Source organism: Mercurialis annua, linkage group LG1-X, assembly GCF_937616625.2.
Source record: "Mercurialis annua linkage group LG1-X, ddMerAnnu1.2, whole genome shotgun sequence".
In the NCBI taxonomy this organism is placed as follows: domain Eukaryota; kingdom Viridiplantae; phylum Streptophyta; class Magnoliopsida; order Malpighiales; family Euphorbiaceae; genus Mercurialis; species Mercurialis annua.
The window spans coordinates 51,012,528-51,034,577 of NC_065570.1; the positions used below are offsets into that span (position 1 = coordinate 51,012,528).

Here is a 22,050-nt window from a genome sequence, read left to right on the forward strand (position 1 = left end):
CACCTCAAAAATCATACTAGCATTTTCACGAATATAAAGCTCGAAATATTTTCCATAATCATTACAACTTAACCTGAATCAGCCAAAACCTACACTAACTTTTCCCCGGAGTTGGTCGGCATTGGCGCATATTGCATGCCTCCCTCCCTCGACAATCAAAAAGATGCACCAAAACTAAAAGAAAAAAAATAAAATATAAAACGAAAAGGCGTGCCAAGTTTCCTACTATACACCAACAGATCAAACTACTCGATATATTTTAGTAAGTATGATTATCATCAGAATTAATGATCGTCGTGTGTGCTTCATCATTGCTCCCATTAGATTGTTCCATATGAAGGCTATTGCGCTTACACCAGCATAGATATTGAGAAACGGGTCCATCTTCTCCCGTAACCCAACTATGATTCGCTACAGAATCTAACGTCAACCTCTGTTTCGGGTCTGCATGTAACAAATTTTCAGTTCAAAACATAGATCGAAGACAGAGACACAAACATGGCTGTAGATAGAAGTGTAAAAAACTGAACCAAACCGAATAACTGAATCGAACTGAAGAATTTGATTCTGTTCGGTTCGGTTTGACATCATAAATATATTTTAATTTTTCAGTTTGGTTTCAGAGGTACAAAAGTTTCAATTATTTTGTACAAACAAACCGAAAATACCGAACCGACTAGTTGAGTTTGGGTTGCTTGATGTCTAGTAAATTCAGTTCGGTCTTGAAAATAAATAAGAATTTCAGTTCAGTTCGAACTGAATGCACACCCCTAGTTGTAAACGAATAAAAAGACACAGCTCTAGCCAGAAATTCAAAGAATGACTCAGACTAAAAATATATATGCCGCTCACCTTTGCAAAGAAGTCCTTCAAGTAAGTCCTTAAGCTGAGGGTTCATTTCATTTGGGAGTGCTAAAATGTTGTTAACAATCTGGACAAAGGGAAGAAATTTCATCAAACATGTTACTTGCAGTTACAGAGCAAGCTGAAATGCAAATTTCTGAGAGAAAAAAAAAAGAATTGCTTGCCTTATCGTATGTATCCTGTAGTGTTTCTCCAAGAAAAGGGTATTGTCCAAGAACCATGCAGTACAAAGTCACTCCTACTGCCCATGTGTCAGCAGCTTTCCCATGATAGGTTAGACCTGTTTAATCAAAACAAGAGCAAAGTTAGAACATCGGTCAATATATTCCTCATCCATCTAAGTATTCCTATAGCATAGAATTGTGCATTTAATTCTAACCCAACCAAACTGGAATTTTAATTGTTTTCAAAATCGAACTGTGGTAAAATTATAAGGATAAACCAAAACAGACAGTTCGGTTTGATATGTACCAAAACTGAACTGAATTTATTGGTTCGTTTGATTATCAGTTTGGTTTGGTTTGGTTTGATTATCGGTTTGGTGTGGCTTGATTATCGGTTTGGTTTGGCTTGATTATCAGTTTATTTAGGATTGATTTTTTTCAAATTCCTAGTACAACGTTTCCGAGCATGGAGAACTAACCTAGACAGCACTCAGGTGCAGTGAAAACAGGGGTCCCAGGAGACCGGCGAAGTTCATCATTATCATCCTGCAATAAAGGGTGATGTAAAAACTATAAAGAAAACGAAAAATAAATTATGATAAATGTCAGAATGTTCACTATCCATTTCTCAATCTACAAAAAGCAAGCTATATTTTCACTATCGCCATAAACTGGACCAGGAGAACTTGTTTTATCAGCTACTGTGCATACTTCAATAATAAGCAGATACTTGTATGAACTGCTGCAGCAATGCTGATATACCAATCATTAGCTCTAGTGTAGCTCCAAGTTGCAGCTCTTATGCACATGCACGCAATGCATTTCTACAGCAATGACTTAAAGACTACAAGCGGGAATGCTCAAAAGGACGAAAAAGATCCCACACCTACAGCAATGACTTAAAGACTATTTACATGCACACAACGCATTTCTAAATTCTGCAAAAACTTCTTGAATACTATATTTCCCCATTTTCCATTTCAATATTTTTGGTTTCAGCTTCGTGCTACACAGATACATTTATATTTGAGCATTTGACATTTTTGGACCACAGTAGAAAGACCAGATCCTCAATTACAATAAACAGCCTGAGACTTTAAGCACCAATCATGCCAATCTTAGTTCTGTCCCCGTCTCTGAAAAGTTTCAAAGTTCCTTCTACTAGTAATCCAAAATCTACTTTTAATGAACGAACTCAAAGGGCAAAATGACATAATGAATGCAAAATCATAAAACCGCATCAAACATCAGTTTTAACATAAACCAACACCCTAGAAATGATGATACACAAACAAAATAACAAACTTATGATAAAGTATCAACTTATGTTAGTTGATATGTTATTAGGAAGAATACCCCTTGGCCCTTACAAGTCAATGACCACTTAATTATCTACATAATAACATATTTCTCCATAGCACCTAGCATTTGTCATAAATGAATTAAAGTAGTAACACGAATATCAATGACAATAACAAAAGTAAATAAAATCAAAGACGTAATATCTACATTTACAGGTACTCCCTCTGTTTTTATTTAGTTGTCCATGAAAGAAAATGTATTTGTCTATATAAATAGATGATACTTTGGATTTCTAGATGACTTTTACAATTACATTCCAAATTTGTCCTTATCAAATCACTTAATTAAATAGGTAATTCAATTTATAAAGCTAATTCTTCACAAATGGGTGTAATAAAGAAGGTTATATTAGTCTTTACATTTATAATTTAAGACAAAGAAATCACTTTCTTCATATTAGAAATTTACCTTAAAGTGACAACTAAATAAAAAATGGAGGGAGTAGCATACACCATTGTCCAAGATAAGTGATTTCTTTAGCTACATGAAGGAGGCATTTTCTTACCTCAAAGACCTGGCTAACACTGAAATCTCCTATCTTCACAATACCCGAACTAGTAACCAACAAATTGTCAGGTTTAATATCACCATGCACTATATTCTGTTAATTAAGAAAAAAGAAAAGATCAGTATATATAACAATCCCCTTATCCGTGCATCAAAGAAAGCATGACATCTGCATAAAAGAGAGTTGCAAGAACAGCATCTGCAAAACATCTTGACGAACACAGAGAAATCAGAAAGCTATTTCAAATATAAAAGTAGTAAAATATCTGTAACTGAGTCCATAAAATCGTTACAGATAGAAAATTTCACCAGCAAAATTTTACTAGGTTAATCAATTACTTAGTTTCCTTGAAAGTTGATGATAATGTAACAATTTGACTGAGACGCTTAGTGTCTGCAACTGTAAAGTCTTTGACTTACAATCCTGCAGCTTGTGGAACTTTTAATTTTACTAACAAAATTCATCATCTTACCATATAGCCCGAAACCTAAACTGTTACTTCAGAGATGCTTCATGGCAACACGTTCCTAATTAACTTGCATTTGTTTCAGCATATCATAGCATGTATTGTCGTTTATCAAAAGAACTCTTCAGATTAATATGCTAAGGGCATGCTACTAATTAAAATAAAATGACATGTAAAGAGATTGGTTCCTAAACATGGCTTTCATAAGAGAAAATCACTGCTATTAGTATACGACTATACGTTAAAAAATCAGAGGTGCAAAAGCAAAATATTACTTGCATATGAACAAGAAAATTTGTTATTATTCAAGAAAGCACACAGCAAGACAAATAGACAATAATGATTCAGAAATAAAATCTGCAAGCATGGTGTTGTCAGCAACTTACATGGGAATGCAGATACATTAGCCCAGATACAATATCCCGCAAGTATTTTCTAGCGGTAATTTCTCCAAGAGGACCAGAACCTTCCCAATCCCATTTTCCATCCACATATTCAAGAACTGAGAAAAAATAAAAATAATTGCAGTTAACAGAAGTAATAAGAGAATTCCTTAAGATTAAAAGAGTACCAATAGAGGAGCAAAGAGACAATGAACAACAAAGGAAAAAAAGGAATTTAGTCATAAATACCCATGTAGAAATGATCTGTGTTTGGGTCATCAATCACCTCAATGAGATTGATAATATTAGGGTGGTTCAACATTTTCATGATCAGAACCTGCAACAAGAGAGGAAAAAGATTTAAAGATTATTAACTTCCTCCATCAGTGGTGTACATTGTTTATGAGCCGACTAAAACTACAGACACATGAAAAACGGCTCTCTAAAAACGGAAGCGAGTTCTTGAAATTATAAAAACAATAAAGATTTTGAGACTCAATGGATGATTACTGGCACTTATAACCACTATTAAACACAGACATTTCAGGACAACTGTTTAGTTTAATATATATATATTTAGTAACCACCGAGATAAAATTTACAACTGGCTGTGCACTTTAATAAGAAAAGAATTTATATTTTACCTCTCGGAGGACATCACTCATTGCAGTCTCTGAAGGTGCAACCCGCAGCTTCAATAAATGAGACTTGTGAAAAGCCTGCAAGTCCAAAAAAAAAAACTCATTGTAACCAACTGAAACTCCAAATGCATTAATATTGAAGAACATAAGAACTATCAAATTAAGTCTGTTTGAAGAATAGTAAGAAATGCCAAATTATGGTGTTTGTGATGAGAAGGGGCAGGGGATTGGAGGGCTTTTAATAAAACATAAATTGGCTTCTGACTGTTCACAAGAAAATAGGAGAAATTCTACAATAAGGAAAACACGCTACCTTGATTGCATAATGCTTCCCATCATTACTGCTTCGATATAAAACCTATGAGATGAGCAAGGACAAAAAGCAGAACACGTCAGTTTCTTTAACCAAGTCGTGCAATAAAAAATTCCGTTCAAAGCACTACGCTTACCACTTTTCCATAGCTACCAGCGCCAATCTTCCGCTCACGAACATATTCATTAATCATCTTATTACCATCATCATCCTGCAAAAGAACTCACAAAAATAATTTAAAAGTTCAAAAAAATAGCAAAGTAAACTGCAACACTTGCTGATAGACAAAGTCCAAGTGGATATGCATGCATAAAAATCTGTAAGGGATTGTTAAATGCAACTTACAAAAAGTTGAACTTGATAATTAGTTATTTGCATAAGAACCAGTGCTTAGTTATGAAGAAGGTAGGAATCAAATAGACACAAAGAGGAACCACTGTCCATGAATTGTTAGGAACCTAATTTCTAAACTAGTATGCATATTTCTTCATGGGGACTGGCAATAGGAATCAGACATGTATTATTTTCATTCGGAAAAATATTAATTTCTAAGTGATTTGGAATAATAGAACAATGAAAAGTGCAAATTAGAATTAATTATGCATGAAAAGAAAATACATTTCAAATCAGTTTTTTACCTCTGATCGAATAAGTATCTGAGTTTCCTTAACAGGAAATTGCCTACATATCATTCCATTTTGTTCTCTAAATCTTAAAATTTCTTCTGAATGTTTAACACGGATTGGTAACTCAGCATCCTCCTCGTAAGCAGAGTCGGTAATGTTACCATTGTATGAGCCATCGTCCTCATCGTCAACTTCTTCATCCAATAAAAGTTCCTGGGATAGATTATGATTCCTCACAGTAACAGTCCTCGTTGTTCGTTTGGGCTTCCAGGAGAAACCAAAACAGCTACAACAGCCCATTACTCTTGCAAGTGAATAGCTCTTAGGATACATCAAACCCTCAAACTTGCAAGCATCAACCAGAATACTCGGCACAAAACGAAAATCAATCCTAATTCTGCAAAGAACACAATCCCACGAAGCTATTAAAAAATGTCCAGAACGCACTGAATCAGCTCCGTAAAATAAAGCTAACATATAAACAAAAGAAAACACCCTCCTACCGACATAAAATTTGCTATATTTTCAAAGTGTAGCTCAATGGACACAAACATATCTAACAAAAATTCTTACATCAAGAAAGGAGAAAAGCAATTGCAAACCTGAATGACAAGTATGCTATGGAAAAAAGGGCCTTATAGTGCCCAATTCAGATATGCTATTCCAAAGGATGCCATTCAGCCAAGTGAAAGAAAAAACTTATGATATCAATTATACAAATGCTAAACATCCTGATAATAACTCCAGTTTTATATTGAATGATGCCCACTATACCTGCAAAAACAACAACAAAAACAAGTTGACCATTCTAATTAAATTATTCCATAGTACAAACAAACCACTTAAATACATAAGAAAAATAACAAATTTTATTAAAAGAAAAAAGCAAGATCATACCTTTTCTAAATAAATAAATGCATCATCAACACCCAATAAATTAAAAACAAAGAAAAAACAAGAGAGAAACTATAATTCTGGGCCTAATTGAATCTAATGAAAACAAAACCCCTGATCAGGTTTTAAAAGGACACACAAAGCCAAAAACTTGATGAAAAAAGATTAAAACTTTGGGGCAAAAAACCCTAATTTGTGTAGAGAGAGAGTTGTAATGGAAGAATAAATTAAAATTGAATGGAGGATGTACAGGTGGGTGAAACTGAAACTAAACTAAAAATAAAGAGACAATTATAGAAAATTGTGATGCAAATAGAATAGAATAACGTTATTTTCATGTCTTTCAGTTTGTGTGTGTGTGTGTTTCCTTTTAATTGTCTGCTACTAATTTAGTTATTCTTTTTTGAACTATACTAACTTTAGTTCAACATAGTTACTTCCAAGACACACAAAAAACAAACATTATTAAAAAGAAAATCAATTCTAGAGGGCTAGTGAGGTTAATAGAATTTAAATTTATTATTTATTATACTTATAGAAGTAATTAAGTACATTGATTTAAATAGAAAATTTGCTAAGTTGTTAATATGGTGAGCAAATGACCGGTTAAACCGATTTAACGTGTCTATTTTGATTAATATTTTTGGTCAATTCGATTATTTCAGTATAATAAATAAAAAAATTGATTCGACTGTGATTTGAGATTTTAAATTTTAGTTAACTTAATGAATCAAATATTTTTTATTTTTTTATATTTTTATGTGTTTAATTGAATCAACGACTAATTCGGTTAGCTCGGTTTATATTTTGGATTTTTGATCAATTTAACAGGTTTGATTAAAAAATAAACTTATTTTTCAAATTTTGATCATAATTATAGATATACAAATTAATTTTTCTTTTTATGTATAATTTTGTTTGCTAGACATATTTTTTTATATCAATGGAGATATTAAGAAGTTGTTCAACCACCAACATTTAAGAAAAGGTGACGTTTAACTATCAAAATTAGGATTAAATACATTTGGGGTCACCGGACTTTCAAATTATTTTAAAAAGATATTGAATTTGAATTTATTTCTTTAAAATTTCTAAAATTTCAAAAAGGTCTTTCCGATCTAAAATTGCTGATGTGGTCATCCGAATTAATTGGGTTATTCAGATAACATTTATCATGTCAACAATTTAACTATACGTCACAAAAGTTAGTAGCCGATATTAATTAAAATGTATAATTTAGTAATGATTGCGGATGTGATAAATATTTTTAACTTAGATGGCCACATAAAAAAATATTGTCGAAAAATATAAAATAAAATTAACATTTAATATCCTTTTTAAAGTAAATTAAAAATTTGAGAAAAATAGGAAAAATACTCCTTTTTTAAAAATAATATGATTTCCTACCTCAACAAGGAAAAAATAGAGAAAATATCTAACTATTTTAATATACTAGTTCCGCATTACGTGCTACGCACGTGGCACGTTGTGTGACTCGTCACTTTGTATATTAAGTAAATTCATTACAATTATAACAATTTATTTTAATTATAATTAATATTAAATTAATTAGAATTTTTATTAGAAATAATTATTATACTTCAATTTATGATTTTTAAATTTAATTGACGTTGATAACATTATATAATTAATATTAAATTAGTTAGAGTTTTTATTGGATTAGAAAACATCTTTATTATTATACTTATACTAATATATTTTACATATAATTAATATTAGATTAGTTAGAGTTTATTTTGGATTAGAAAATATTAATTTTCATGAGTTGGTTTATACTTTATACTAATAAATAAATTACACATGCTAAATAAATTGAAGAATTTATTCATCAATCCAACTTAGTATGAAGGGCACAAAATTCTCTAGCAATTAATAGGTCATGCATGTATAATGCATACATCTAAGTAATAAGCATATATATAGCCGTGTATTAGTAGCCGTGTGTATTAATATTTGCTTCCTTATTCAAGTTGTGTTGTCTTGCATAATTAATTCCCAATTCAAATCAAATTCTAATTCTAACCGTATATAATGTTTAATAATAAAATAAATATCCTAATTTATAAAGATAAAAAAACCTTTGATTAAGTCATTGTTTAGTAATAAATTAAAAAGGCTATCACGGTAAATTTGCCTGTCCCCCCCCATCCGTGCTTTTATATATAGTATAGATTTACTTTTTTACTCTAACACCTATTTATATTATAATTATACCTATTCGTAATTATTATTTTACTCTAACTATATTATTAGGATTTATAAGTGACAACTGTCATTTTTTTTTCTCTTTTTTTCTTTTCTCTCCATTGGCTTTCTTCTTCTCTGTTTTTTTTTCCGCCATTTTTTTCTTCATTTTCTTCTTCTTCTTCTTTATATTTATTACTTCTTCATTTTTATTTTCTTCTTCTTCATCGTTAATTCATCGCTCCGTCGTCGTTCCGCCATCATCCCGCCGTCGTTCTGCCGTTTTTCATATTTGATTTTAGCGATTTTCCTCAACTCGTGGTGATTAATACGATTTTTTTTAAATTTCAGATCTAAATACATTACTCTTGAATTTTTCCAATACAAAATTAAAAAATCTGTATTAAAAACGATTTTCTGCACAAAAAAACTATTTCTGCAAAAAAACAGCTTCTGATTATCATATGAGTATCTGTCACGACCCAATCTCAGGGCCGAGACCGGCGCTAGGGAATGGGAGTGGTTGCTCCGAAACCCGTAGCAAGCCTAAAAACGTAAAATAATTTTTCGCGAAATATAAACATCATGCATGACATACATACACACGTGTCATGCAAAAGCACACATGCCAGGCATACATATCCTCTGGCAGTCACAATATAGATGACGCAGCAAGCGTAAAACGTTTAAAACTTTAAAACGTTAAAGTTATATTTACAGAAAACTATATATACAAGCTGACTTGCAAAATACTTATCTACTGCAGCTCTAAGAGTAAAGTACTGTTTCTTTACATACTCAAAAATACAGACTTCTGGAAGCAGGATAGAAGTCCGTTGCTTCAAAGCGTCTTTATCCTGAAAGGAAATCTGTGAGGGGTCAGTATATTGGGATATACTGAGTGAGTTCATACATTTACCAATAAGTATTCAAATAAAATCATAAACGATACTTAATCGTATACAGCCAAGTACAGGATCCGAATGAAACCTTAATCCTCAACATACTAATAATCAATCGATCAACCCAATCATAAACATCAATTGCGAGTCCAACTCGCTGGTGGCCCAGCCACTAGATACGGGGACTCCAGACTACACCGTAGCCGAGTACTCTCTCGTATCAAAATCATAACCCAATCGTAAATTTCATATTCATCATCAGCTCCCAGCTGAGTCATATCAAAACTGGTGATCACACAGTCCTATTGTCGCCCAATAGGTAGCACGTTGCATCGGATCAATACTGGTTTCAAATCAAACATATGCAATTCATAAAAAGAATTCGCATATAAAACATGCAGTTCAAATATAAAGCAATATAAAATAATTGCTTAAATAAATACTTTAAAAGCAAATCGTATAAACTCACAGAAAACGCTTATCCAAAAATACGTCGGGGCTTTAGAACGTCAAGCTTCCCGAACTACTGGTCCAGCTGCTTCTTGCCTTGCCGGATCTAAAGCAAATTTTTAAAACATTTGACTTGAGTTAGAATTCTATTCTAAGATTGACTCTAGACTCGAGACTAGACACACTAAACTTTATTAACCGTCGTGCCTCTCACGTGATTATCCCGATAAACGGTATCAAACTCGTTTATGGATAAAATATCACTTTTAACTCAATTCTCTTTCAACCTCATTAGGTTAATGTCTCACATTAATCAATTACTAATCCATTTCAAATCTCGATATGCGCGTATACAATTTTCTCGAAGAACTAGGTCGATTGGCGAAAACACTGTGCGTACGCACGTCTGCATGTGCGATTGCACAGGGGACTGTGCGTCTGCACGGTGTGACTGTGCGTTCGCACAGTCCTAGCAGACTGTGCGTTCGCACAGTCCTGCTGTGCGTTCGCACAGTTCGGCTGTGCGACGCACAGCCACGAGGTTTTGTCCGGGAATCGATTTCCGACGAGCTTCAACGCGCCAAAACGCTCAAAACGTATCCAAAACGCTATTTCTAACTTCAAAACACCCAACTACGATCCTATAATCAAATAAACGATAAAATCGTTTCGTGGCCTAAAACTTTGAATCGATATAACTCAAAATATAATCAACGAAACGGTAAAACGTCAAACTTACCGTAATTACCCGTCGAAATACGATCGTTTGGAGTTATAGAACGTCGGAAACGGACGAGAAACGGAAACCGCGCGACGAACCGTACGTTATCGCCGTTTTTGGAACGAAGAAGGAGAAGAAGGATCTGGTGATTCCTTCATCTGAAGGAAATGATATATAACCTGGCTAATTTGCACTTTGGTCCTTGAAACTTTTCAAAAGTTTCAATTTAGTCCATAACCTATTCGCGTCCAAATTTTAAACGATCTCCGATCGATTCGGAACTTTTACCATAAATACTAAAAATTATTTCGCGGACTTTGGCGAAATAAAATTCCTTACGGGATTTATAAATTATTTTATATTAATTTCTGAAGTTAAATCCCCAAATCCCGCTAATTGACTTATTAAAATTTATTCTAAATTCCCGATATAATTAAATTAAATTCTTCTTAATTTAATTTATCGGAAATCACGACACGTGGCACGACGTAATTATCTTAAAATATTTTGGGGTATTGCATTCACCCCCCCTTAAAATAAATTCGTCCTCGAATTTAAAATTAGTCACGTACCTTGAGTGAACAAATATGGATATTTCTGCCTCATATCCTCTTCTGTCTCCCACGTGCACTCTTCTACTGATTGACTTCTCCAAAGAACCTTCACCATTGGAATTTTTTTCGTTCGCAGTTGTCGTATATGTGTATCGACAATCTGCACTGGTCGTTCTTCGTATGTTAGTTCTTCGCTCACGTCCACCACTTGCGGTTGAATTATTCGAGAAGGGTCTGGTACATATTTCCGAAGCATGGAAATATGGAAGACAGGATGAACTTGCGACATTTCCGGTGGCAAATCCAGCTTATAGGCAACCGAGCCTATGCGTTCTACGATCTGGTAAGGTCCGACATATCTCGGTGCCAATTTACCCTTCTTTCCGAAACGAATTACTCCCTTCATCGGTGATACTTTAAAAAACACGTAGTCTCCGATCTGAAATTCGATATCTTTTCTCTTGGGGTCCGCGTAACTTTTCTGTCGACTGGAAGCAGTATTCAAACGCTGCTTTATCAACGGAACTTTTTCTGACGTAATCTGGATGATTTCTGCCCCAGTGAGCTTTCGCTCACCGACTTCATCCCAACAGATAGGGGAACGACATTTTCGCCCGTATAACGCTTCGTATGGAGCCATCTCGATACTCGAGTGATAGCTATTGTTGTAAGCGAATTCGACTAGAGATAGGTACGTATCCCAACTACCTCCGAAGTCTAGTACGCATAGTCGAAGCATATCTTCTAACGTTTGAATCGTTCGCTCAGACTGGCCGTCCGTCTGAGGGTGAAACGCAGTGCTGAAATTCAATCGCGTTCCCAGCGCGTCTTGTAAGCTCTTCCAGAAATGAGAGGTAAATACGGAACCTCTGTCGGAAACGATTGACACGGAAACTCCGTGTAGGCTCACAATCTTATCGATATAAGTCTCCGCCAACTTTGCTGCAGAATAAGTCTTTATAGGAATGAAGTGCGCTGACTTCGTCAAACGATCCACGATTACCCAAATAGAATCAAAACCTTTCTGCGTCTTGGGTAGTCCGATTACGAAATCCATCGTGATCTGTTCCCATTTCCACTCCGGAATGGGTAACGGTTGAAGAAATCCGTAAGGTCGCTGATGCTCCAACTTGACTTGTTGACAAGTCGGGCATTTAGCCACAAACTCTGCGATATCTTTCTTCATTCCGCTCCACCAGTACGTTGATTTGATGTCGTGATACATCTTCGTAGAACCTGGATGAACGCTATACATCGTTCCATGAGTCTCTTCCATGATCTTCTGTCTTAAGTCTTCTACGTCTGGAACGCACATTCGATTGCCATATTTCAATATTCCATTGACGATACTGAAATCTTGACTCTTTTCTTGTTGAACTTCCTCAATTAAATATTTTAATTGAGGGTCGTCTGTTTGCAACTCTTTGATCTGATCTATCAACGTCGATCGTATCGTTAGCTGAGCCATTAGGTTTCCGAGAGATGAAATCTCGAACTCCACTCCTTGGCTAAACATCGTATGAATCTCGTTGATTAATGGCCTCCGCCATGTCGTTGTAACGTGCGCGAGACTTCCTGCTGACTTCCTGCTTAAGGCATCCGCCACTACGTTGGCCTTGCCTGGATGGTATTGTATCGTGCAGTCGTAATCTTTTAGTAGCTCCATCCATCTCCGCTGTCTGAGGTTTAACTCTCGCTGGTCAAAAATGTACTTCAAACTTTTATGATCTGTAAAGATCTCGCACGTAGCGCCGTATAAATAATGTCTCCAGATCTTTAGCGCGAAAATCACCGCTGCTAGCTCTAGATCATGCGTTGGGTAGTTCGTTTCGTGCTTCTTAAGCTGTCGCAAAGCGTATGCAATCACTCGACCGTGTTGCATAAGGACGCATCCTAGTCCAACTCTTGACGCATCACAGTAAACTGTGAATCCTTCCATTCCTTCTGGTAGCGCTAAGACTGGTGCCGTCGTCAAGCACTCTTTCAATTTCAGAAAACTGAGCTCACACTGGTCTGTCTAGTTGAATTTTGCGTTTTTCTGAGTTAACTTCGTCAAAGGTACGGCGATCCTTGAAAAATCTTGCACGAATCGTCTGTAGTATCCCGCTAAGCCGAGGAAACTTCTAACTTCCGTAACTGATTCAGGCCGCTTCCATTCTATTACCGCTTCAATCTTCTTTGGATCGACCTTAATGCCGCTTTGTGAAACCACATGTCCTAAGAAAGCCACTTCCGTTAGCCAAAATTCACATTTAGAGAATTTGGCGTAAAGCTGATGCTCTCTTAACGTCTGTAATACTATCCGCAGATGTTGAGCGTGCTCTTCTTCTGTACGCGAATAAATTAAAATGTCGTCGATGAACACGATCACAAACTGATCCAAGTACGGTTTGAATATCCTATTCATCAAATCCATGAAGGCTGCTGGGGTGTTCGTCAATCCGAATGACATAACGAGGAATTCGTAATGTCCGTATCGAGTTCGGAAAGCAGTCTTCTGAACATCATCATCGCGAATCTTTAGCTGATGATAACCTGATCTCAGATCAATCTTGGAAAAGTACTTCGCTCCTTGTAACTGGTCGAACAAATCGTCGATTCTAGGTAACAGATACTTATTCTTGATCGTCACCTTGTTCAGCTGTCGATAATCAATACATAATCGAAGCGATCCATCTTTCTTTTTCACGAATAGCACTGGTGCACCCCATGGGGATACACTTGGTCTGATGAAACCGCGATCAACTAACTCTTCTAGCTGATGTTTAAGTTCCTTGAGCTCTACTGGCGCCATACGATAAGGAGGTATCGATATCGGTTTCGTGCCGGGAACCAATTCGATACAAAACTCAATCTCGCGATCTGGAGGTAATCCAGGTAATTCCTCTGGGAAAACGTCTGGATACTCTGACACCACTGGTACGTCACTTAAAGTTGCATCTTTCTTTTCCACGTCTCGTACTATCGCTAAGAATCCTTGACATCCTTTCTTCAACATTCGACAAGCTTTAATAGTTGAAATAATACTCGTAGAAGATTCCATCTTATCGCCCTGACGTGATGGGGGTCGAGAATAACTCTTAACGTATGATTGGGTAGGTGCGCTTTGTACGCTGCGAAACACATCACTCCTCACTGGCGCAACATTGGAAGGATCAGGAATCCTCCCAAAACGGATCAGAGAAATTTCCATTTGCCTAGCACTGTCAATCAGTTGCACTAGGGTTCTTCCGATATCAGACGTCAGACTCACAAATTCAGCTCCTAGACCCTCTACAAACCTCGAGTTCACTCTGACTGGGTCTGTAGTCAGGTCTGGTGCAAACCTACTCACCCTGGTAAACTCTGTCACATACTCTTGCACAGACCGGTTGCCTCTACTCAGGGTCAACCACTGACTACGATAACTCTCCGTCACCGCATATGGTAAAAAGTATTCCCTAAAGTGATTTGCAAATTCAGCCCAGGTCATAGTGTCCATGGTTGGCTGAATATGCTGCTGAAACCAATCTTTCGCAGGTCCTTTCAATGACATTTCCACCATAATGATGGTCTGTCTCTCATTAGCTTGCAGGCGTCGAGCGTTACGTTCTACTTCTTCGAGGAAATCGAGAGCATCGCCTGTACTGTCAAACTTAGTTGGCTTGAGGCGCATATAAGCCAAAACGATATCTCGGTCAGTGAAAGCAACATTACGTAGCTGTTGCTGTTGAAGTTGTTCACGATGAATATTCTGCACCTCAGCCTGATTAGCTTGCATAGCCGCAATTCCCGTAAGAAACTGATTCAGATCAAAACCCACAACATTAGGTTGCTGGGCTTGCGCTTGCACTCCAGGTGCCTGCGCCTGGGCCTCTTGGCCACCACCTCCTCCCTGAACAGAAGAATCGTCTTGAGCTTCTATATGGACGTCATGCGCCCCTTCAATAACATTTCGTGCTGCAGCGGCAGCTCGCTCTACTTCTTGTCGTTGGTCAAACATCCTGACCAAGACAAACAGCGTTACTTAGCCACATAATCGCATATCGTATTAAACGCGCATCTCATCACATGCGAACACACACGTAATACAGACTCACATCCTAGAGGGAAAGCTGAAAGTTTAAAAATTAAATGAATACGTAACAAAGACAAGACTCGAATCCTATGTGCTGCAGTAGATTCCTAGGAAAATAAATCACTCTTCTAAAATAAGCAATGGTAACTGGACCATGCTCTGATACCAACATTGTCACGACCCAATCTTAGGGCCGAGACCAGCGCTAGGGAATGGGAGTGGTTGCTCCGAAACCCGTAGCAAGCCTAAAAACGTAAAATAATTTTTCGCGAAATATAAACATCATGCATGACATACATACACACGTGTCATGCAGAAGCACACATGCCAGGCATACATATCCTATGGCAGTCACAATATAGATAACGCAGCAAGCGTAAAACGTTTAAAACTTTAAAACGTTAAAGTTATATTTACAGAAAACTATATATACAAGCTGACTTGCAAAATACTTATCTACTGCAGCTCTAAGAGTAAAGTACTGTTTCTTTACATACTCAAAAATACAGACTTCTGGAAGCAGGATAGAAGTCCGTTGCTTCAAAGCGTCTTTATCCTGAAAGGAAATCTGTGAGGGGTCAGTATATTGGGATATACTGAGTGAGTTCATACATTTACCAATAAGTATTCAAATAAAATCATAAACGATACTTAATCGTATACAGCCAAGTACAGGATCCGAATGAAACCTTAATCCTCAACATACTAATAATCAATCGATCAACCCAATCATAAACATCAATTGCGAGTCCAACTCGCTGGTGGCCCAGCCACTAGATACGGGGACTCCAGACTACACCGTAGCCGAGTACTCTCTCGTATCAAAATCATAACCCAATCGTAAATTTCATATTCATCATCAGCTCCCAGCTGAGTCATATCATAACTGGTGATCACACAGTCCTATTGTCGCCCAATAGGTAGCACGTTGCATCGGATCAATACTGGTTTCAAATCAAACATATGCAATTCATAAAAAGAATTCGCATATAAAACATGCAGTTCAAATATAAAGCAATATAAAATAATTGCTTAAATAAATACTTTAAAAGCAAATCGTATAAACTCACAGAAAACGCTTATCCAAAAATACGTCGGGGCTTTAGAACGTCAAGCTTCCCGAACTACTGGTCCAGCTGCTTCTTGCCTCGCCGGATCTAAAGCAAATTTTTAAAACATTTGACTTGAGTTAGAATTCTATTCTAAGATTGACTCTAGACTCGAGACTAGACACACTAAACTTTATTAATCGTCGTGCCTCTCACGTGATTATCCCGATAAACGGTATCAAACTCGTTTATGGATAAAATATCACTTTTAACTCAATTCTCTTTCAACCTCATTAGGTTAATGTCTCACATTAATCAATTACTAATCCATTTCAAATCTCGATATGCGCGTATACAATTTTCTCGAAGAACTAGGTCGATTGGCGAAAACACTGTGCGTACGCACGTCTGCCTGTGCGATTGCACAGGGGACTGTGCGTTCGCACAGTCCTAGCAGACTGTGCGTTCGCACAGTCCTGCTGTGCGTTCGCACAGTCCTGCTGTGCGTTCGCACAGTCCTGCTGTGCGTTCGCACAGCCACGAGGTTTTGTCCGGGAATCGATTTCCGACGAGCTTCAACGCGCCAAAACGCTCAAAACGTATCCAAAACGCTATTTCTAACTTCAAAACACCCAACTACGATCCTATAATCAAATAAACGATAAAATCGTTTCGTGGCCTAAAACTTTGAATCGATATAACTCAAAATATAATCAACGAAACGGTAAAACGTCAAGCTTACCGTAATTACCCGTCGAAATACGATCGTTTGGAGTTATAGAACGTCGGAAACGGACGAGAAACGGAAACCGCGCGACGAACCGTACGTTATCGCCGTTTTTGGAACGAAGAAGGAGAAGAAGGATCTGGTGATTCCTTCATCTGAAGGAAATGATATATAACCTGGCTAATTTGCACTTTGGTCCTTGAAACTTTTCAAAAGTTTCAATTTAGTCCATAACCTATTCGCGTCCAAATTTTAAACGATCTCCGATCGATTCGGAACTTTTACCATAAATACTATAAATTATTTTGCGGACTTTGGCGAAATAAAATTCCTTACGGGATTTATAAATTATTTTATATTAATTTCTGAAGTTAAATCCCCAAATCCCGCTAATTGACTTATTAAAATTTATTCTAAATTCCCGATATAATTAAATTAAATTCTTCTTAATTTAATTTATCGGAAATCATGACACGTGGCACGACGTAATTATCTTAAAATATTTTGGGGTATTACAGTATCATCACTGCATTATCATGTAAGTATCATAACACTGCAGAGAAAATTGATTTTTTACTAAAAAAAACAGTGTTTGATTATCATATGAATAACACTGTATTAACATATCGTTATCATAACATTATATGATTATGATAAGGTTATGATAATACAAATGTACGATAATGATAATAGTACAATAATGTTTTCATGATAATATAATGATAAGCTTATATAGTATGATAACATGGTACTTACATGGAATTTTTTTTACAGAAATGGTGTCATATGATAATGTTTTATCATATGATAACGATATGATAATATTTATGGTACATATATGATAATATCTATGATAATGTATGATAAAATAGTTTCTGATTATCATGTCGTTATCATAACACTGGAGTATGATAATTAGATGATAATGAATTATGATAAGTTTATGATAACTAGATGATAACGTACGTGAAAATAGAATTACAAAAAGATTCATGACACCAGTATGATAACCAGATGATAATAAAATAATAAAGTTATGATAACAATATGATAATATGATACCTATATGTAAACAAATCACATAAAAATTATGATAATGAGATAAGAATGTAAAGATAATAATATGATAATATGATACCTGTATGAAAAAAATAATTACAAAAAAATTATGATAACGAGATGATAATGTGAAGATAATAGTACGATAATATGATAATATGATACATGTATGAAAAAAAACAATTACAAAAAAATTATGCTAATAAGATGATAAGGTGACGATAATAGTATGATAACATGACCTTATTATACTTTATTATAATACTATTTTCTTCACATTATCATCTCGTTATCATATTTGTTTTGTAATTTTTTTTATATAGGTATCATATTATCATACTGTTATCATAATTTTATTATTATGTCGTTGTCATAACATTATCATTTAGGTACAATAATACATTATCATCTCGGTATCATATGATTATATTATGATTACGAGATTATAATATAGTGATACCAACATGATAATCAATTTTTTTTGTAGAAAATATTTTTTTATACAGTGTTATGATAACATTATGATAATACAGTGATACTCATATGATAATCAGAGACTTTTTTTTTTATAATTTTTTTTTTCCTGCAGTGTTATGACAATCAGATGCTGTATTTTTTGCAGAACATCATTTTTTGTGCAGAAAATCGTTTTTTTCATCATAATATTGTTTTTTCATGCAGATTTTTAGATCTAAAATTGAAAAAAAGATCAAGAGTAATTTATTTATATTTGAATGTTAAAAAATCGCAATAATCACCATGAATTAAAGAATAGTTCGCTAAAATAAAAAATGAAAGAACAGTGGAGCGACGGTGGAGCGATGAAGAAAGGGCGGCGGAGCGATGAAGGAATGATAGAGAAGAAAGAAAAAAATGGAGAACAAAAGAAGAAATAAAAAAGAAGAAGAAATTTGAAGAAGAAGAAGAAGAAGAAGAAGAAGAGGAAGAAGAAGAAGAAGAAGAGAGGAGAGAGAAAGAAAAAAAGAAAGAAATATAAAAATATGACAGTTATCATATGATAAGAGTAAAGATATATACTTAGAGTAAAAAATCAATAAAAAGTAGTTATAATCATAATATAAACATACTTTAAAGTAAAAAAATAAAAGCATTAGAATGATGAGGTATTTTCTCTATCTTTTTCTATTGAGGTAGGAAATCAAATTATTTAAAAAAATAGAGTATTATCCTAATATTTTCTAAAAATTTTGTTACCTGTAAAGTATTTGACCCAATGTATTTCAATAGTGAATCTACTACTCTCTAGGCAAGGAGAAGCTATTTTTTTATGTTAATTTTAACATGAAAAATAGTAAAGTGCTTTAATTAGCATAATATTCTTTTTTTTTCTCAATACAAAATGTTTAAAAGAAGTGTTATAATTATTTTATATAATTATCTATTACTTTTTATTATTTGATTATTCTTTTCGATTATCTTTTAAAATATTAATGCAATATTTTTATCTTGATACAGTAAAAAGTTTCTTTGAAAGAAGATTGGTGATTTACATATATAAATATACTTTTTAATATATTGGTGTATGATTTAATATTAAAAAATCAATAGATCAATATCGTAAAAGCAAAAAGAAAAAGAACACAATTTAAAATGTAGAAAAGCAAAACTAAATATATGTTAAAATAATAAATATAAGAAAATTATAGTAAAGTTATAACCAATTGGACTTAAGTGGCAATATGCCCCTTCAACTTGTTAATAATGGGCAATTAACACATAAATTAACTTATGGACAAATTAGTACACGAACTTAATGATTATGGGCAATTTGCCCCCTCAATTTGTTAGTTAATTGCCTCTTAAATTGATAATTTGCCCCCTTAACTTGTAAATTAATTTGCTAATATGGATAATTGTCGATAATTACCAAGTTCGTGTATTGATTTGGCAACAAAGTTAATTTATGTGTTAATTGTCCATTGCTTACAAGTTAAAAGGGCATATTGCTATTTAACTGTAGCACTGCACTAGACTCGGGTTTTAAGATTAATGTTTTATATTATTGCATTAGCATCCTTTGGGAATGCTTTAAAGTCTCATATATGTATAATAATATAATACTCTGCACCGTCGTGATATAAATTTTGACGTATGATACAAAGTCCGTTAAAATTTCGACATGATAATAATGGACCTAAAATGAGAAAATTGAAACCAGAGTCTTTTAATTTTCTTGCCCAATTTTCATCTTTCTTAATACTTATTGTCTCCCTCTTCACCAATATTCAAAATCACTACAACAATAAAAAAAACATTACACAATCCCAAGACTAGATTCTTGCGAGCAGTGGGCTAGACAACAAAGGAAGGCTTCTAACTTATTTAGGGAAAATTAGGTTTTTGTTCTAAGGTGTTCCTAATTCGAGATAAATATTTTTTGAAATACTGAACTATTAATTTATTTCGAAAAAATTACCGAACTTTAATTTATCTCAAAAAAATTACCGAACTTTCAATTTATTTTTAAAAAATACTGAAATTTTATTTATTTTAAAAAAATTACCGAACTTTCAATTTATTATAAAAAGGATACTAAATATTTTTTATTTTTAGGAAATAACCAAAAGTTAATTTTTCCAATCATCTGAATCATACGGGAAATTTTTAAAGTAATTATTCGCCACATAAACTACACGTGTACAAATCCTCAATTTAATTAAAAAAAATTTTATTGATCAAAAAAATTAATATTTGATAATCTTTTAAAAATAAATTGATAGTCTGATAGTCTTTTCGAAATAAATTAAAAGTTCGGTAATCTTTTTAAAATAAATTAAAATTTGATAACTTTTTTAAAATAAATCAAAATTCGGTCTCGTTTTTAAAATAAATTAATAGTTCGATAACCTGTAAAATATTTAATCCTTCTAATTCTAACCATGGTTTGGGTGAAAATAATGCCACATCAAATAATTGGTCTTTACTTCTTTTTTTTTTCAGTCCGGCTAGGCAGTCATGTCAATAGTTGTTATTTGATTAACTAAGAATGGCCATAATTGAAACCAACTTATATAAATTGGGCTAAAATTGAAGTTTTCAAAGTTTATAAATGAAAAAATTGAAAAATTGAAATATTTTTTAAACATTAGGCATTTATCATTTAATTTTTAATAAAAGTAAATTATTTTAAAACACTTCACTTTTATTATAATTTAATATATGATTCAACTTATTTGAAAATCAAACAATTTGACCTCTCACTTTTAATTTGTCAACAATTTAATCTCTCCATCTAATTTTGATGTTAGTCAACCAAATAAAAAAATTTAGGGATAAATTGATTTTAAACTTGAAGGTCGAAATCATTAACAAAAATAAAAATGAAGACTATATCATTTTTTTTAACTTTTTATAATTTGGGTTTTTAATTCGGTTGACTAACACAAAAAATGAACGAAAGGAATAAATTATTGATGGAAATAAAAGTGAAGAATTAAATCATTTGATTTAAAAACAAATATTAAAATATAAATTATAACAGGGACTTCCGAGTAATTTGCTCTTATAAAGAAGGGTTAATTCCATATAAAATCATGGCTTAATCACTCAAAAACCCCTCACCTTTAAACTTTTTTTCAATTCCACCCCGACGTTGAAAATTTGTCAATTTTACCCACTTTTGAATTTTCTGTTTTCAATTGTACCCCAATATTTTAATTTTTGTTAATTTTTTTACTTAAATGATGAAATCATTCAATTAATTAAGTCTAAATATGAAATTAAATTCTTTTTTATTCAAAAAAGTACAAATAAGTCCTTTATTTTTAAAAACTAACTAAAAACCATAATAAAATTAACACTAATTTAAATTCTTAATTAATTTAACTAAATTTAAATAAATTTTAAAAATATACAATCAATATATGCGAGACATGGAGAATGTTTTAAACAAACTTCCAAACGCAAAAGACGTTAATTTAATTTTTCAGGGTACAATTGAAACACAAAAATGCAAAATAGGGTAAAATTGACAAATTTTCAACGTCAGGGTATGATTGAAAAGGGGCTAAAAGGTCGGGTTTTTTTAAAACATTAGGCCTAAAATCATTACCTTTACACGTTTTTTTTATTTTAATCACGTCCT

General features: G+C 33.7%; 1 protein-coding gene across 1 annotated transcript; it reads right to left on the reverse strand.

The window, feature by feature from the left end:
- On the reverse strand, positions 1-6,604 carry LOC126664480 (serine/threonine-protein kinase GRIK1-like). Its single transcript, XM_050356878.2, has 13 exons — positions 6,225-6,604; positions 5,930-6,101; positions 5,340-5,724; positions 4,838-4,912; positions 4,702-4,746; positions 4,392-4,466; positions 3,997-4,084; positions 3,751-3,866; positions 2,896-2,991; positions 1,508-1,574; positions 1,029-1,144; positions 853-931; positions 1-444 (listed from the first exon to the last, which is right to left on the reverse strand). The coding sequence occupies exons 3-13, from the start codon at positions 5,658-5,660 to the stop codon at positions 260-262; spliced, it is 1,263 nt and encodes a 420-aa protein (XP_050212835.1). The 5' UTR covers positions 5,661-5,724; positions 5,930-6,101; positions 6,225-6,604; the 3' UTR covers positions 1-259.
- Between the last annotated feature and the right edge of the window lie 15,446 nt (positions 6,605-22,050).

What these genes read in the sequence shown, in the direction of transcription:
- LOC126664480 (XM_050356878.2), bottom strand. Translation starts at nt 5,660, where the DNA reads ATGTATCCTAAGAGCTATTCACTTGCAAGAGTAATGGGCTGTTGTAGC. An exon ending in AGATACTTATTCGATCAGAG is followed by an intron (nt 4,913 to 5,339) that starts GTAAAAAACTGA and finishes GTTCTTTTGCAG; the next exon opens with GATGATGATGGTAATAAGAT. An exon ending in CACAGATCATTTCTACATGG is followed by an intron (nt 3,867 to 3,996) that starts GTATTTATGACT and finishes ATTTTTTCTCAG; the next exon opens with TTCTTGAATATGTGGATGGA.